This window comes from Ailuropoda melanoleuca, chromosome 11 (assembly GCF_002007445.2).
Source record: "Ailuropoda melanoleuca isolate Jingjing chromosome 11, ASM200744v2, whole genome shotgun sequence".
Taxonomy (NCBI): Eukaryota; Metazoa; Chordata; class Mammalia; order Carnivora; family Ursidae; genus Ailuropoda; species Ailuropoda melanoleuca.
In genome coordinates, this window is record NC_048228.1 from 104,052,232 (window position 1) to 104,071,184 (window position 18,953).

Sequence of the window (18,953 nt, forward strand, 5' to 3'; positions counted from 1 at the left end):
TTGAGTTCTGTAAAATCCGGAAGTGAGAAAATGATTCTTTTCAACTTGAAAATTACTGGGTCGTATCCCAATTGCTTATGCAACGTGAGGAGGAAGCCGACGCAGACCCAGGATTGTGGGACCTAAAAGCAAATTAAACCTCCCCCTCGCCTCTCTGGAGGATGCAGCTGACATCCTTGGGTCTGGAGGGAGGAAGGAAGCATCTTTCACTAGCTCCATCTCCGCTGACACCAGCCTGGAGACAGTCCTGCCCTAACATTTCAGAGAGAACAGACGTGCCCCTCAGGGGAACAGGTGTGGTTTGGTGTCTCAGAAGGAGGTAAAATGGGGTGTAACTGGGCTGACCAGTGCAGGGACCTTTCGGGCTGAGGTTGAGGGAGTCAGTGGGGGTGGGGGCAGCGGGGAGCAGGAAGGTGCTGGCAGAGGCCCAGAGCCGGCCCAGAGCAGGCAGCTGAGGGACACAGGGGATCGCAGGTGATTGTGAGGGAGGCCCACCCGGCACTGAGGGCATGAGAGGGATTTGGGGTTTTTCCAAAGGACCCTGGAAAGCCACTGCATAGTTTTAAGACATGATCCATTTTGTGACTTTAAAAGAACTCTCAGGCTGCCTGGTGGCCGCTAGATTCGGGACAGGGGCAGAGAAAATGGAGGCTAAGGCGACAGACAGAACGGTGGTTGACGGTGTGTGTGTTGGGGGCGGCAGGGGGGCAGCTGGGAGAGAGGAGGCACTGACTAGAAATGGCACAAGGAACTTTCCGGAGTGGTGGAGATGTCCTACGTCTTGACAGAGGTGTTAGTTCGCAGGGGAGTATTTTCATCCAGACTCATCGAGCATTACACTTAAGAGCTGTGCAAGTTACTGTATATAAATCCTATCTGGATAAAACTGTGTATATTTTTTTTAAAAAAGGGAGAAGATGTCTCAGGGTAAAGGCCTCAGGACTTAGGAGCAAAGACAGGCAGAGAGGGAGGAAGGAGCCCCGGTGATTCGGGGAAGACCGCCGTGCGTGGCTGAGAACGGGCGGCGAAGAAGCGGCCTGCCGCGGAGGGGGCTGCGAGTGCGAGGCGTCGGCAGGGCTGTGCCGTGTGGCTGCCAGCCGAGCGTGCAGAGCGGAGATGCCATCAGGCAGCCACGGGCTGTGTCTACCTCACAGGTTCCCAGGCAGCTCCGACAAGATCCTGAGTGTGCTCGCGACAGTGACTCAGGAGCCCGCACACACGGCAGAGACAGAAGAGAGCACCAGGCTCCCTGCTTCCTTCCGGCTCCCCCGAGAGACAGCCTAGCGTTTCAGGTCCACGCTGCTCCCACCGCGGAACAGCCATGGCTTTGTAAGCAATCCGCAGAGTTGGAGGGACCAGTGTAAGGCACTGGACTTCCCCTCCACTGTTAAACGGCAGCCCCTGCGCCGACTCAGCCAGGAGCTTGGTGTGAATCCCCAGGGAGCCAGCGTCCCATGGATCGGGGATTCTATTTTTGTCACGTCGTGAACATCTAACTCGAACACCCTTTCATCCCTTTGATCTTCTCCATGAAAGTGCTCTCATTTCATTCATTTATCCACTCATCCAACATATTCTTATTAAGACCGCACTTTCGGTGACCCAGGCACTGTCTTGGGCTGGGGGTACACCTGCACCGAGCAGGTGACACGGATCCCGCCGTCTTGGAACTTAAAGCCCGGGGCCTGCGGATGCCAGGTGGCCATGGAGGAGTTTCAGCAGGACCGTGACATGCCCCCGCTCTAGAAATGGCGTTGGAAATGTCAAGTGTATGAGATTATTTTTCCTTTTGATGGAGAAGGGGATCCATAGCTTTTCATCAGGTTCTCAGAGAGGTATGCGGGGTGTCCCTGCTGTCACCTGCGCGCCCTTCCTTCATCTACTCAAGTCCCAAAACAGCTGCAACCTCCACGCCGCTCATCCTTGAAGACTCGGCTCCCAGGTGCCTATGGAAAGGTGGCTGAACACCCCAGCCTGCCCGCCCCACTCAGAATCCTAGCTATGCTCAAAATAAAGGTACAACCTGCTAGAAGACAAGACAGGGTCCCAAGCGTGTAGTCGTAATCATGAGGACATCTCTAGAGGGTGGATGGGATGAACTGAAGGAGAGAGGCTGGCCCAGAGTGCATCCAGGACACGGCTGCTGAGAAAGTGGAAGGGGTCCCAGGATACGGTGGATGGGGGGCTGGCTAGGGGCCTTCATCAGGGAATGGTCAGAGAAACAACAGAAGGAAAATTCCAGACATGCAAGAAGGCCAGCCCTCAGCATGAACAGCCTGCCTTGTGCTAAGCAAATTGGGTGCAAAGGATCCCCTTCTAAACACAGTGATGTGCAATTTAAGAACACTGAGTTAAAAAAGAAAATCTTCAAAGTTCCATAGGGAAAACTCAGATAACCTGAAAAGAAATGGTAATCAGGTGACATCACCCTGCTCCTGAGCAAGGCTCTACCTGTAGGGTAAGGGACACCGTCTTCAAAGTCTGGAGAGGAAACTACTTTGAAATTAGAAGTCTGTACCTTCACATATGACAGAGGGGAAAAGGCATTTTCAAACATGAGAGGCTCGGAAAGCTTAACCACCACATGACTCGGCCACCCGTGGGCTGAGAAACTGGAGGCACTAAGTGTGCCACGGCTTCAAACCTGTCCACTAGGAGCCAGTTTGCAAAGCGGGTGGGAACACGGAGTTTGGACTTGCAGCCTCGTGCTAACCAATGGGAGGCCTGGGGCAAGCTGCTCCATTCCCTGATCCTGAGGACTTAGCCCAGTGTCTGGCCCAGAACCCACCCCAAACATGGCTTCGTACTGATACCAGTACTAATGCCAGTAGCCCTCCCAGCTGCGGGCAGAGGCTGGCTCGTGTCCATAGCAGGAACGGATGGTCCTATTTACACGCCTGTTGCAAAGACTCATCATTTAAAATATCCTTTCTTTTTGACATAGCCATTCCCAGTAGCAATTCAAGTTATTTGAATTTGCACAAGTTTCAATTCAATGTCCTTTATTTCAAAGCAGAGACCTAGGTGTTGTAATTACTCATAGTCATAAATGATGGGAAGTCAGGAGGGCTAGGGGAAGTCTAGTCGGCCCGGCTGCCAACACAAAATACCACCGATAGGGGCGCTTAGACAACAGAAATTAATTCCTCGCCCTTTTGGAGCCTGGAAGTGCAAGGTCAAGATGCCAGCAGAGTTAATTTTGTTCCTGACCTTGGCGTTCTTTGACTCTTGTGTGTAGAAACAGACGGGAGGCCAAGGACGGTGCAGGAAGTGTTCATTGCTAGCTTCCTCCCAGGCCTGAGGAAGACCACCTGAGGAAAAGGGATACAGGGCTGCTCCCTGACCAGCGGCCAGGGGAAGAACTGGAAAGGGCTGAGGCGGGAAAGGAGCGCAGTCCAAGCCTGTAGGAGTAAGCAAACACAGGAAGCTGGGTGTGCGGAAGCCATTGCCAGAACCGGCTTTGCAGACATCACCTGCTTTATTTGCATGTTAAATCTCCACCTGGGGCATGATTTTTAGCATTATAATGAGGGGAAAGTCTGTGGGAGGCCAAGGCTAGGGTCCACTACCCCTCGGACTGGTCTGGTCTGGTCTGGTCCTTGGAGGAGCAAGTCTGTAGTAAATTGGGTCCTGGAGCTTGTTTCAAGTTTCTGGCTTCCAGCTTCCTGATGGCAGGCAGCACCTGCCAGGTGGGCTAGAGAACTGGGTTATCTGAGGGGCCCAAGGTGTTCCCTGTTCTGCAGAAGAAGTACCTCAGAAAAGAGACTGCAAACGAGCAGACAGATAAAGAGCTTTCATTGTGAGGCAGACTGAAATGGTAAGGAGATTAGGGCCCAAGGGCAACTTCAGCCCAAGATCTGCTTTTCTAGGTAGACCCTAAGAATCTCTATCTGGCTCAGTTTCTGGGGAGGGCTCTCTTCCTGGCCGGCAGACGGCCACCTTCTCACCATGGCTTCCCGTGGCTCCTCCTCGGTGTGCACAGACAGGGAAAGAGCAGTCTCTCTCCCTCCTCTTATAAGGCCACCCATCCTATGGGATTTGGACCCCACTCTTCTGACCTCGTTTCACTTCAGTTACCTCCCAAGAGCCAAATCTCCAAGCACAGTCATGTTGGGGGTTAGAGATTCAACATATGAATTTGGGGGGCTCATAAGTCAGTCCATAGCAACAGGGAAACTTAAAGACAGATTGATTTGTCAGATTCAAATCTGATTGACAGATGGATTGATTTGTTCACTCCATAAATATCCACTGAGCACCTGCTATTGTCCACACACTGACCCAGGCACTGGGCCACAGTGATGAGCCAAACCAGGCACGACCCTGCTGACTCCTGGAGCGTACAGTCCAGCAACAGACAGTCCTTCACCAAGCAGCCACATACCTAACTATGTGGTTACCATCGTCCTTCAGGGAAAGAGGATGGAACCAGGGGAGATGATGATTCAGGGGCCTGGCCCGGGGCAGGGCAGGCCCCTGGTGCAGAGAGAGACAGGAGCTGAGGAGGTGGAATCACAGGAAGAGGGACCAGCAAGTCAGCAGAAGCAAGGTGGGAGGCGGGAGTGATGAGGCCCGTGTGGAAGAAGCAGAGAGAGGAGACCTCACTGACTCCCCAGGGCAAGCTAAGGAAGTGGGTTCTCATCCCAAGAGCCACGGGATGGAAAGTTTTCAGCAGGGGGCTGGCATGACCAGGATATGTTTTTGCAAGTCTCCCCAGGCTGCCTCACAGAGAACAGACAGGGAAGAGGCCACGTGGATGGGGGACATGGGTGAAGAAGGTGAGGGGCAATGTCGCTTGGGCGAGGCAGGGTTCGACAAACTCCTGCCCACCACCTGGTTTATTTTTCTGCAAATAAAATTCTACTGCAGTGCGGCCATGCATTTATGGATCATCGTCTGTGGTTGCCTTTCCACAAGGGCAGAGTCCGGTGGTCCCACATGGCCCTAGCCGACCGCTGGGCTGGACTTCCGGAGTGGGCACGCCAGAGGCGGCGACACTGGGGAGCTGTCTGAGCAAGGAAGCCTGCTGAGACCTAATGCGTGGGTCCTGCGTGATGGCTAGGGGATGGGAGGTGTCACAGATGACTTTCAGACGTCAGCAGGCAGGGTCCAGCCTCAGACACCCTCATATATGGTGTGTAAACACAAACTTAAAATAACATTCAGCGAGTATGACATTTTGCTTTCGTGATGACTATTTTTTTTATAGGCCTAGTTTTCAAAAAAGAAAACAGAAGATTGCCATTTCTTCATGGGTTCCAGGGTTGGAAGCGGATGTATTCACAGCTCACATGAGAACGTCTCCTGTAGACGCTTCATCCAGCACCGTTGGCCTTTAGAGTCTGTGTCACGCGTGTGGTGCGCCATCCGGGAATATGGATATAGGAATGGGGAGCTTTCAAAACCTGTGCAGAGACGGTATCACAGCCAGTTTGGGGATTGTCTACCTGATGTTCTTTGTCTCTCCTTTTCACAGAAAGGTCTGGACACCTACTGTTTCCTGGTTTTTGCCGCGATCTGCCTCACAGGGGCTGTCTATTTCTATTTTGTCCTGCCTGAGACAAAAAACAGAACCCATGCAGAAATCAGCCAGGCATTTGCCAGAAGGAACAAGGCATACCCACCGGAGAACACTGACTCAGCTGCCTCTGATGCTAAGGTGACCAGAAGGCCCGAGCCAGACCCCGCCTCCACTCTGGACAATTATGTCCAAAATGGGGTTATCTAAATGGATGATCTCACCATTTCAGGAAACCAAAGATTTCCACACGTGATTAATAGTATTAAGTATTTAAAAATAAACCTTTGCTAATCTATGGTCACAACCATTTAGGTTTTATTCATAGCTGAATGTCCGAATTCTTCTGGAAGGTGGAAGGGATATCAGCTTATGTTCCAGTAGATCCACCCTTCTTCTGTTTGGATCGATGGCCTGTCTCCTTCATGACTTAGCCCATGGATTCCAGATGGAGCTGCTGAAATAGCACTTGACAGCTTTCTCACAGGAAAACAATATAGGAAACAGGACACAGGGACAGGAGACCACAGACTGAGGTGCTGGTTCCAACTCTGCCGTAAGTAGCCTCGAGCTGCCCTCAACCTGGGTCCTGAGGCCTCAGGGATCCTGGGCTTTGGTCCTAGATGAAGGTTTTTGGAATTCAGTGGAAAGACTCTTTGCACCTCCTGATAAATACCGTTACCAACCTCTGGCTCGGCCTTGTGGACCTCAGCCTCAGGAAGCTGATACCAACCCACCGTCCTCCGGGTTCTGCCCCTCGCAGGCTGTGTCCCACACATGGGCTGAAGACTTCCATCCCTGAAACTGTCTTCACCTCGGAGTATCAGATGTGTCTCAGAAGGCAGAAAGAGGATCAAGATGGGGCAGGGACTGCAAAGTGAGTTGTTTTCAACTGAGGAAAACAGTATTAAGAGTGACTCGGAAACGAAGCCTAGTCTTGGTGGAAAGACAGGGCAGAAGACCCATGTCATAGCTCAACCAGTAAAGCCGAGGGCAGATTCTCCCTTCCTCTGCCTCTTTGTTTTCTATTCAAGCCCTCGACAGATGGGCTGAGGCCCACCCACATCGGGGAGAGCAGTCTGCTTTGCTCAGTCCACCAGCTCAAATGCTAATCTTGTCTGGAAGTACCCTCGCAGACATGCCCAAAATAATGTTTAACCAAATATCTGAGCACCCCATGACCCAGTCAAGTAGACACCTAAAATTAATCATCACAGAAGGTGAGTTCGCCATTACACAGAGTGCTCAAGCAAACGTGGGGTGATTGCTTGCCTTGACTGTCATTAAGGAAATCTAAGTGTCGCTTGTGGAAGAAGTTCTTAGGAGCAGATATGCTTGAGGACTCTTCCAACCCTTCGGTGCTAGGGCTGTTTGGTTTGGGACAACTTCCAACTGCCGTGATTATGTGTGCCGTGAGGTTTGGGCGATTCCCTGTACTTGCCCCGTGAGTGAAACAAAGTCGGGACGCCCATAGATAAGTGAAAGTGTGCGTGAGTTAGCAGGTGTGTGTTCGAATTCATGTCACAGGAGGAGTGGGCCGGAGAGGAACGCCTCTGGACATGGCAACACCCCTGGAACCCCTTCAGTCCCATTCTTGACAAGGACAGCCTTACCCAAAATCTGAATTCTAAGTTTCCTTTCCCACCAAATACTCTCATCACTGGGCTGCTCCTTTGGTTGATTGCCAGCTCAGTGCACCATCCTCCCGAGCTATGGCAGAAAGATTTGGACAGTGTGTGTCTATATGGAGAGAAAGTGATAGGTGGGTGCACAAAGTGCCCGAGACCAAAAAGCCAAATGAAGTGCAAAAAGAAATCTTAGCTGGGGAGTGTTGTCTTTCATGTGTAGACTTGAGTATTTAGCTTCTAAATAGTAGGTACCTAGCAGGGGCTAGGCCCTAGGTAGGTGCTGAGGACACATCGGGGAGCAGGAGAATACACTGTCCTACCCCGCATTCACTCACGGCCTGCCACCGAAGATTGAAAATCAAAGAAGCAGTAGCAATGAAGTTACCCAGAGGAGGGGGACACAGCGATGGAGGAACAGGTCACAGGACCACCTCCTCAGGGGTCGGTGAGAGGTGAAGGCCTTCCTAAAAAATGGCGGCGATGAGCTGGGGAAGCAACACAGCCAGCAGGCGGTAGGCCGGGAGTCGCTCTTAGCATTTCCACGTTTGAAAAGTCAGCAGAGCAACGTTAAGTAAATGTTTGAAAAAGAAAACACTTAAGATGCCCATAATCTCACATCCTTCCATTTCCCTAACACTATCACTCTCGTTTTTACATCTCTCCGTCCATTTCCGGCCTGTGATTTACACTGTTATAGTCACAGAATACATAACAACGATTTACAACTGTCTTGTCTCTTATCTCCTATTTTGCCCACTTTCTATTAAACCAAATGCAGCATCTCCCTTCCAGAGCCTTTCGATCATACTCCACCGTCCCCTGCAGTGAACTCTTCACAGGCAGACGTGCTTTTCCGATGCTGAGAGTGGGGAGTGGCCACCAGAGAGACACACGTTCCTGTGAGCCTTGCCACACAGGCTCTCGTGCTTTCCAACAGGAACTCGCCGTTTACAGCCCCCGGATCCGTTCATGGACCCTCAAACTCATAGACCTCCTGTCCCAACTCCTACCCGAAGATGAGGGATTAGGTCCCAGTCTTATTGCTTTACTCTATCCTCTCATTTCAAAGCCACGAAGGCAGACGTCTCTTTTCAGGTTCACTGGAAGAAAAGGAACTCCTCCAGCCTCCAGGTCTGGCTAAGATGGAATCAGCACACTCGGCTCTATTTCCGTCACTGATGAGCACCGAAACCCTGGATAGAACCCATAACACAGACACATGAAAAATAAAGGATGGCAGGCAGATGGAAGGGGCCCATCAAAACTCACAGGACAGGGGCGCCTGGGGGGCTCAGTCGGGTGAGCATCTGCCTTTGGCTCAGGTCATGATCCCAGGGTCCTGGGATCAAGCCCCTCATCAGGCTTCCTGTTCAGTGGGGAGCCTGCTTCTCCCTCTCCCTCTGCTCGTCTCTCCTGCTCTCTCTCTCTGTCTCTCTCTCAAAAAAAGAAATCTTAAAAAAAAAAACAACCCTCACAGGACAACCTATAGGGCAGTGAGATTTCTACATTTTTTTCCGCCCGCATCTCCTGACTTCTACTCCAGGACAGACCGATTCCAGAGCTGCACAGTCCGTGCCCACAGAAAAGGCTCCAAGAGAAACCCTCCCTGACTGGCCAGAGGGACAGAGGGGGTGACCCTCTGGGGAAAGAATGTAGGGGGAGGCGGGGAACAGTCATCAAAGAGTAAAAAGCCCCTCTCTTTTTGGGCACTGAGGCCAGTTCCAGTGGTGAAGCTGAGCTCCTGGGGCGGTGGCCGTATTCTTGCGCGTATTCACCGGCTCTGGGCCTTGTCAGCTGGTGCTTGTCTTTAAAAAATGAAGAACTACCCGCAGGAGGGCGGGAGCCATGACTGTTTGACTCCAGCTAACATAGTACCAGCACATAGTAGGTGCACAGTAAATACTGGTTGAATGAATGGGTCGTGTGGTAGGCAGAAAAATGGCCCCCAAAGATGCCCAGGGCCTAATCCCCAGAACCTGTGACTGTTACCTTATGGGGCAAAGAGACGTTGCTGGGGTGATTGAGGTAAGGGTCTTGAGATGGGAGATTAACACTAGATAATCCAGCGCGCCCCACGCGGTCACAGCGGTCCTCATAAGAGGGAGGCAGGAGGGTCAGCGTCAGAGAAGGACTTGTGGGGGAGGGGCAAGAGAGAGAGATTTGAAGACTGCTGGCATTGAAGATGGAGGAAAAGGATCACAAGCTAAGGAGCTCAGGCAGCGTCCTGGAAAAGGAAGGGAAACCATCTCTCCCCGAGAGACTCCAAAAGGGACACAGCCCTGCCCACATCCTGAATGTGTCATTTCTGACCGTTACAACTAGAAGACAGTAAATTTGTGTGGCTTTACGGCACCAACGTCGTCGTGATGTTTCCGGCAGCTGTAGGCAACTGATACAGGTCACTGAGGGCAGCGGTCCCCACGGGGAGGGGTGAGTAAGGAAGGCACAGGATGGTTCACCGGGATGTGAGAAGAAGGTGGTAGAAAGTCTTTTTATATTCATTTTTCACTTTGAAGTAAATATCGCTGGACTCACCTTGCATGATTCAAACACTGTCCCAACAACCCAGGGCAGCCATCACTTGCATTTCACATCCGGCTTCTCCTCACCGACATCTTGAAGACCTTCTCTCTGCCTCCCTCCCTCGAGAAGGCTGACTTCTCATCTCACACATGTAGCAGCACCTTGTGGTCTCTTCCTGGTATGATCCGGGTACCAGAGAAATTGCCTTTATTTCTCATGAAAATGTGCAGGGGCCACCGCCTTGGACCCCACCATGGACGCCACGTCCCGAGGATGTGGGGCGGTGAGCAGTAAGGACCGCGGGGCCGCACCGCGTGGACAGAACTGCGCAACAATGGCCCCTGCTTCGGAGTCAAAACTTCCATGTCATCTAAGTTAACTGTTATTTTGAGTTGCTCTTACTCGTGATGAAGCCTAAACTCAGCTCATACAGGTCGTAAGAGGACAGAGTCCAAGGCAAGTGAGAATATACGAAGCAAATCCCATCTTTAGACACTCAGCGAGTTGTCCCTCTGGAGCACAGGGGCCCCTGGGTTAGGGGAGCGTGGATTCACGTTCACGGATTATCTGGTGAGAGCAGCTTTGCTGGGGCTTGAATCTGGCTGTGGTGCTACCTGGGTTTTCTGCCTACGAATACCAATTTCTCTTCCTCTCAAGTTTGCAACTGCTTCCACGTTGCTGCCTCTGTTGCTGGAGGTAACCTGTGAAGTAAATGCTGGATACATTTCATCTGATTCAAGCCCTGCTCTTCCAGCTTCAAGTCCAGCCAAGTCTAGGGCTCCGATCGCTGCCCTACGGGACTTCAGAAATTTGGCCGCAACCCCTCTTCTCCAGAACAAGGACTCTGGCTTGTACCATCCCTTCCACTGTGACAACCAGACACCTGCTGACCTGTGGTGGGTTGAAGCATCCATGGCCCCGGTGAATCACGCCTGCCAGTTGCTCGTTCTTGTGTGATCCCCGACTGTGCCAAATTTGGACGTGGCCATGCAACTCTCTGGCCACGAGACATCACGAAATATGACAGGAGCAGAAGCTTAATAAGCACTTGTGCTCTCAGGCTTTCCTCTTAGAATGCTGATGTCATCGTGTGATGAGGAAGCCCAGTGTAGCCTCCTTGAGGATGAAGGGCCAGCGAAAGGGAGGGTCCATTATCTCCACCGTCCCAGCCCAGCCCCAATCCAGTGACCCTGCAGCTGAATGCAGCTGCGTGAGTGAGGCCAGAAGACAGGAGCAGAAGAATCATTCAGCCATTCAGAGAGTCACAAAGAATAATAGGTTGTTGTTGCCTCAAACTGCCAGGTGTTGGCATGGTTGGTAAAACTACGTATAGATCGCTGATATAGGCATTATCTTCCTTTCTGTTTTGTCATTATTCACTGAGTTACGTGGCACTGCTTAGAGCTCATATCCGCAAACAAAAACAGAAGTAACATTCTCTGGAGTAAGGTCTCGTCCATTCAGCCCACGAACATTTGCTGAGCCCCCAATATACACTTGTCCTAGGTACTGGGGGTATGAACATGGATGAAACCCATCTCTTCCTTCAGAAGGCTGTGAATATGTGAGGGAAGCAAACCGCTGATCATCAGCGCGAGTCCGGTGGTCCCTCTACATAGACTGTCTTTCTCCTTCTCCTCACTCCGATGATTTCTAGTCATCCTGAAGGACGACGCCGAGGCTCCCTCCTGGAGGCGTGCCCACACTGGCTGCCTTGTCGGCCCACCGTCTTGCTCATATCCGCACAACGACCTCCTGCAGCGACCACGTGTCCCAGGCCCCCTGGAGGTGAATGTATGCCCTGACAGGAGTGCACAGATGGCTGGTGCACAGGGGGCCCCACTTTGGGTAACTCCCCTGTGACCTCACCACCATGCCCCTCCCTCTAGAAAAGCTGTGGGTTACGGACTGGACTTTATGGAGAATGGCTGTGGGGCGCCTGGATCATTTGTCTGCCTGGTCTTCCTGGTCTGGAAGTCACCCTGAAGAAAATGGTATAGAGTGGCTTGCTTCGTTTTTCAGTTTCAACGCTCCTTCTCAGTCTGGNCCTCCTGGAGGCGTGCCCACACTGGCTGCCTTGTCGGCCCACCGTCTTGCTCATATCCGCACAACGACCTCCTGCAGCGACCACGTGTCCCAGGCCCCCTGGAGGTGAATGTATGCCCTGACAGGAGTGCACAGATGGCTGGTGCACAGGGGGCCCCACTTTGGGTAACTCCCCTGTGACCTCACCACCATGCCTCTCCCTCTAGAATAGCTGTGGGTTACGGACTGGACTTTATGGAGAATGGCTGTGGGGCGCCTGGATCATTTGTCCGCCTGGCCTTCCTGGTCTGGAAGTCACCCTGAAGAAAATGGTATAGAGTGGCTTGCTTCGTTTTTCAGTTTCAACGCTCCTTCTCAGTCTGGAGGCTACTTTTCCGTCCATCCTCCAGCTTCTAACACCTGCCCCTAAAACTCTCTCTCTGCTTCCCCGGTCTTGGCTGGGTTCTTTTCTTTTCCTTCTCACGGAAGCCTGTGTTCACCTCTCTTCAGGGATTTAGTACGGCCTGTCTATCACGGTGAACTTTGTTTACTTGGATGTCTCCCCTCCTAGACCCTAGATAAGAGATCCTACAAGAAAATGGCTGATTCATCTCAGGACTCCATGTTCCTGGCAAGCACTCATTACACACTCACCGAACAAATTAACGTCCTGACGAAGCCGTGAGGAGGATGGGACGGGACTCCTGCGGAGACACGGGCTGTGGTCTGGGGTGACTGGGCCAGATACTTCTGGGTGGTAACGTGGGAGCCTCACGTCAGTTGTGGTATTTGGATTTTGTCAGGCTGAGGCGAGGCAGGGAGGAATTTGAGACAAAAGGGCCAATGACATGGGAATGGCAGCCAAACACAGTAGCTATAAGCGCAAGAGTGGGAGGCCACACTGGTCGGTGGGTTGAGTCCAGACTGTGAAGAATCATGAGGGCGGCACCNATCACTTGCATTTCACATCCGGCTTCTCCTCACCGACATCTTGAAGACCTTCTCTCTGCCTCCCTCCCTCGAGAAGGCTGACTTCTCATCTCACACATGTAGCAGCACCTTGTGGTCTCTTCCTGGTATGATCCGGGTACCAGAGAAATTGCCTTTATTTCTCATGAAAATGTGCAGGGGCCACCGCCTTGGACCCCACCATGGACGCCACGTCCCGAGGATGTGGGGCGGTGAGCAGTAAGGACCGTGGGGCCGCACCGCGTGGACAGAACTGCGCAACAATGGCCCCTGCTTCGGAGTCAAAACTTCCATGTCATCTAAGTTAACTGTTATTTTGAGTTGCTCTTACTCGTGATGAAGCCTAAACTCAGCTCATACAGGTCGTAAGAGGACAGAGTCCAAGGCAAATGAGAATATACGAAGCAAATCCCATCTTTAGACACTCAGCGAGTTGTCCCTCCGGAGCACAGGGGCCCCTGGGTTAGGGGAGCGTGGATTCACGTTCACGGATTATCTGGTGAGAGCAGCTTTGCTGGGGCTTGAATCTGGCTGTGGTGCTACCTGGGTTTTCTGCCTACGAATACCAATTTCTCTTCCTCTCAAGTTTGCAACTGCTTCCACGTTGCTGCCTCTGTTGCTGGAGGTAACCTGTGAAGTAAATGCTGGATACATTTCATCTGATTCAAGCCCTGCTCTTCCAGCTTCAAGTCCAGCCAAGTCTAGGGCTCCGATCGCTGCCCTACGGGACTTCAGAAATTTGGCCGCAACCCCTCTTCTCCAGAACAAGGACTCTGGCTTGTACCATCCCTTCCACTGTGACAACCAGACACCTGCTGACCTGTGGTGGGTTGAAGCATCCATGGCCCCGGTGAATCACGCCTGCCAGTTGCTCGTCCTTGTGTGATCCCCGACTGTGCCAAATTTGGACGTGGCCATGCAACTCTCTGGCCACGAGACATCACGAAATATGACAGGAGCAGAAGCTTAATAAGCACTTGTGCTCTCAGGCTTTCCTCTTAGAATGCTGATGTCATCGTGTGATGAGGAAGCCCAGTGTAGCCTCCTTGAGGATGAAGGGCCAGCGAAAGGGAGGGTCCATTATCTCCACCGTCCCAGCCCAGCCCCAATCCAGTGACCCTGCAGCTGAATGCAGCTGCGTGAGTGAGGCCAGAAGACAGGAGCAGAAGAATCATTCAGCCATTCAGAGAGTCACAAAGAATAATAGGTTGTTGTTGCCTCAAACTGCCAGGTGTTGGCATGGTTGGTAAAACTACGTATAGATCGCTGGTATAGGCATTATCTTCCTTTCTGTTTTGTCATTATTCACTGAGTTACGTGGCACTGCTTAGAGCTCATATCCGCAAACAAAAACAGAAGTAACATTCTCTGGAGTAAGGTCTCGTCCATTCAGCCCACAAACATTTGCTGAGCCCCCAGTATACACTTGTCCTAGGTACTGGGGGTATGAACATGGATGAAACCCATCTCTTCCTTCAGAAGGCTGTGAATATGTGAGGGAAGCAAACCGCTGATCATCAGCGCGAGTCCGGTGGTCCCTCTACATAGACTGTCTTTCTCCTTCTCCTCACTCCGATGATTTCTAGTCATCCTGAAGGACGACGCCGAGGCTCCCTCCTGGAGGCGTGCCCACACTGGCTGCCTTGTCGGCCCACCGTCTTGCTCATATCCGCACAACGACCTCCAGCAGCGACCACGTGTCCCAGGCCCCCTGGAGGTGAATGTATGCCCTGACAGGAGTGCACAGATGGCCGGCACACAGGGGGCCCCACTTTGGGTAACTCCCCTGTGACCTCACCACCATGCCCCTCCCTCTAGAAAAGCTGTGGGTTACGGACTGGACTTTATGGAGAATGGCTGTGGGGCGCCTGGATCATTTGTCTGCCTGGTCTTCCTGGTCTGGAAGTCACCCTGAAGAAAATGGTATAGAGTGGCTTGCTTCGTTTTTCAGTTTCAACGCTCCTTCTCAGTCTGGAGGCTACTTTTCCGTCCATCCTCCAGCTTCTAACACCTGCCCCTAAAACTCTCTCTCTGCTTCCCCGGTCTTGGCTGGGTTCTTTTCTTTTCCTTCTCACGGAAGCCTGTGTTCACCTCTCTTCAGGGATTTAGTACGGCCTGTCTATCACGGTGAACTTTGTTTACTTGGATGTCTCCCCTCCTAGACCCTAGATAAGAGATCCTACAAGAAAATGGCTGATTCATCTCAGGACTCCATGTTCCTGGCAAGCACTCATTACACACTCACCGAACAAATTAACGTCCTGACGAAGCCGTGAGGAGGATGGGACGGGACTCCTGCGGAGACACGGGCTGTGGTCTGGGGTGACTGGGCCAGATACTTCTGGGTGGTAACGTGGGAGCCTCACGTCAGTTGTGGTATTTGGATTTTGTCAGGCTGAGGCGAGGCAGGGAGGAATTTGAGACAAAAGGGCCAATGACATGGGAATGGCAGCCAAACACAGTAGCTATAAGCGCAAGAGTGGGAGGCCACACTGGTCGGTGGGTTGAGTCCAGACTGTGAAGAATCATGAGGGCGGCACCTAAATATCCCTGGGACCAAACCCGCCCCACACCTTTCATCTCTGGCTGAGCACAGGTCGATGCAGACAACACCCTATTATGACACTGCCCCTCCTGGAATAAATGAGGGGACTTCAGGGGGTCAGACCATTATAATCAGGCTTCTTCCCATTTCCCTTCCACTGAACATTCATTCGCTGGCTGTGAACCCCAAAGGACGGAGTTCTCGTTGAATGACGGGCTCGGCGGCTGCTCACAGTTTCAGACATTTGCTGCAGTTCACGCTAAGATGTGGATAGAATTATCCTTATCAGAATCACATCCCCTGGCAAATCCGTACATTGAGTCAAGTAAATTTCCTCTCATTAAATCATAGCATTTGGGGACTGTGGTTTGTCTCGGTCACGAACCAGAGCTGGAAGTAGTGAAGGACAAGGCAAAAAGAAGTTGGGTTCTCAGCCGGACATGTGGGCGGTGAAGACAGAGGCAGGATTTCAGAAGTGTGCTGGGAGCCCGAACTTCCAGCAGCAACGTGACTGTGCCTCTTGAATTTAGAGCAGGCACTTCTCAGCCGCTCACCACCTCGCCATGTGGCAGATCGAGGATGCTGCCTTCCGTGGAAGCTCTAGGAGCAGAAAAGAGCATCTAAAAGAAGGTATTTGGTGATGAAGCAGATCCTTCAGAAATGGCCTTCTAGCTTTGTCCTGTGAGTGACCTAATATGAGCAGGTAGGTGTTTCACCCAAGCGACCCCTCCCCTTTGTTTCTCACGACAAGACGGTGAGGTGAGTTGTGAACACGCTCACAACGTCCATTTCTTCTTCTACTTGGAATCTAACACAATTCTGATTCAAGAGCCTGGACTAGAGCCTGGGGACACTGGACATGTCCTACCACCTGCTAAATCTTCAGCCGTGACCACTGTTCCTTGCGCACAGTGAGTGGTAAATAGAGAGCAGCTGAACGAATAAATTGTGAATACGATAATTTGTTGAAATCAGGAAATTTTGACAGACATGGGAACTAAGTTTAAAGATACTAGAAATCACCCGGCTGGCAAAATGTGGCTGACACCAAATTGCCCAGAACGCACCCATCAAACAAATGTCTGTCGGTGAGTCCCCTTTCGGTTGCAGGTGACGAATCCTGACTCATGCTAGCTTCAAACTTAAAGATGGAAGATCTTCATTTGCTAAACTAGAAGTTTAGTAAGGCAACCAGCGGAAGTCTTGCCTGGATTCAGGGGCTCAAGTCACACCACTCATGGCTCCAGCTCTGTGTCTGTCCTCTCTTGGTTCTGCTTCTGCTTGGCTTTCTTGGCTTGAGAGTCCCAATATGGCGGCCTCCAGTAGCCCCCAGCCTTGCACATTCTCAGCCTGGCCACCCAGTGGGGGAGAAAAATCTCTCTCCCAATGTATTATATATCTTTTGCTATGGAAAAAAACTCCCCAAAACTTAGTGGCTTAAAAAAGAACACCCATTTCACTGCTCACAATTCTGTGGGTCAACAAATCGGGCAAGGCTCAGCTGGGCTGTTCTTTGGATCCATATGGAGTCCTCTGCATTCAGTCAGGCATCTGTGGTCAGGTGGTGTCAGCTGGAGGCTGGTTGGGCTCAGATGCCCTCGCACATGTCAGAAGCCTCAGTGGGATGACTGGAACAGCTGGGATGTCTGAGCCTCTCTACAGGGCCTCTCTCTGCATGAAGCGTTTCCGTCTCAGGCTGGCTTGCTCACGAAGCGGCAGTGTTCTAAGAAAATGAGAGCAGAATCTGCAAGTCCTCTGGAGGCTGAGGCTTGGAACTCACACCTCTCCTCAACTGATCAAATCAAGTCATGGGACCAGCCCCACTTCAAGGGGAGTGGATTCCACCTCTTGGTGGGAAGCATACGAAATCACATCACAAAGGGACAAATAGGATGGGAGCTGTGGTGGTGGTCAGCTTTGCAAACAATCTACCACCCTCAGTGTCCACGTATCAACCTCACAAAGATTCTGGTTTCCCTGCCCAGGTCACATGCATATCCCCGAGGCCACCGTCACAGTGACCAGGGAGAACAGTTGCTCATATGTTCAACCCAGAAGTGGTGGGCAAGGGTTAGTATAATCTGAATGGCAACCCTTCCAGAGCCACAGAGTCAGAGGGGGAATCCCCAGCAAACCAGAAGAGGATGGAAAAGTGTGTTCAGGAGACAAAACGGAAGCTAGCAAGCTCCAAGGCAGGCTCTGTCCATCATGAGGGGGCGATCATCAGCCGTGAAAGCCTAAACACAAGCCGAAGCATCAAAGGGTGTTGGCCATTTGGCGCTCTCAAGGATAAAGATGTATCTCTCAAGGATAAAGTCTATCTCAAGGATAGACTCAACTTGTCCAATTGCCCCTTGATTTTGGAAATGAATGCACAACTCTCAACACCCGTTGCCAGAATAACAAATATTCCCATCAGTTCATTCCCATGCCTTTTTTTTCTCATTCCATAATGCCCTGGTAGGCTTCTCGTTAGTAAGATTTTCAACAAGCTGCTTAAACCAATTGGAACTCTGATTTTTCTTAATTCTATATTTCACAGCAAAAATTGGCAAATTATCACACCTGGTTTATAGATCACTCTCTCGTGAGAACAGTAGGGATGTGTCACCCCCCACTCCAACTAATTCTCTGGTCAATTACTCACAGGACTCTTGCCATGGTCCCCCTCTGCACCCAGCTGTGTTCCAGGGGCTGCCTGCCGATAGGATGGGGAAGAAGGAAATCTCCAGCTATTACGGAGTTGACATTCAAGTGCAGGGGATGGCAAATAAGAACCAAACAAACAAATAGGTCACACACAAAAAGTGAATGGCGGTGAATATGGTACAAAGGATCAGAACACGGTGTCTGGTTGTGACTTTAGATCGGGTGGCCGTAGAATGACAATGTGAGAATAGCATCCCAATGTTACCCTTGGAGATCAGGTGCGCACCTGCAGAATCTTTAGCTGGACAAAATTACCTCTAGCGCACCATCACACACAGCACATCCTGTGGATAAAGGACTCAGTAGGCTAGGTTAGCGTCGTACAGGTCAGGATCCGTTAAAACCATTAACGCTAGCAGCACTATCTGTAATTTACTGAGCTGTGCTGGGTGCCGAAAATGAATGATCTCTCGCGCTCATATCGACCTTGCTAGTGCAGGTGTCAGTCTCAGCATTTAACCAGTGAGGGCACTGGCGGCGCTCACTGAGCTTGAGAAATGTATCCCAAACGATCCCAAATGTGTCGTTTGTCTCCTGAACCTGGGAGAGGGCAGGTGGTGGTGAGTGTGGAGGCCAAGCTGAAGCACTGTTTGGAATTCACTGCGCCTCCCCCTTCCTCTCTCCAGATTTTTTTCGCCACACCAACCCCTCCTCCTCCTCCCTAAGAGCTCTGCTCCCGCCCCCTCAATATTCCAGAGACCTGAGCCCCACCTCCCTTTGTTGCCTCCTCCCAGAAGTCGGCAGGGTTTCTGTTCGCATGGGAAAGGCATCTGGCTTCCCACAGCCAACCAGCCAACCAGTTCCCTCCAACCCTCAGTAACCAGGTGCTCCCCTTCCTCTGAGCCTAATGAACCAGAAACCGGGACCACCACGGGGCCAGGGGAAAGACTGGGACAGGAGGACAGGATGCCCAAGGACTTCCCTCCCATTCGCCCCGCCCCCACCAGGAAACTTTAAGGCAGAAATTATTTGCCCATTTGTACCATTTGTATTCTGAAGTCTGGGAGCTATCCAAGATATCCTAGTGGATAAAAAA

General features: G+C 51.6%; 1 protein-coding gene across 3 annotated transcripts in view; it reads left to right on the forward strand.

The window, feature by feature from the left end:
- Positions 1-7,871, forward strand: part of SLC2A9 (solute carrier family 2 member 9) — a 188,879-nt gene extending 181,008 nt beyond the window's left edge. For all 3 annotated transcript variants that reach the window (XM_034672125.1, XM_034672122.1, XM_034672124.1), the window contains one exon: positions 5,477-7,871. In XM_034672125.1, coding sequence (XP_034528016.1) covers positions 5,477-5,728 — 252 coding nt within the window. In that variant the 3' untranslated portion in view covers positions 5,729-7,871. The remainder of the gene's footprint in view (positions 1-5,476) is intronic.
- Positions 7,872-18,953: the final 11,082 nt, after the last annotated feature.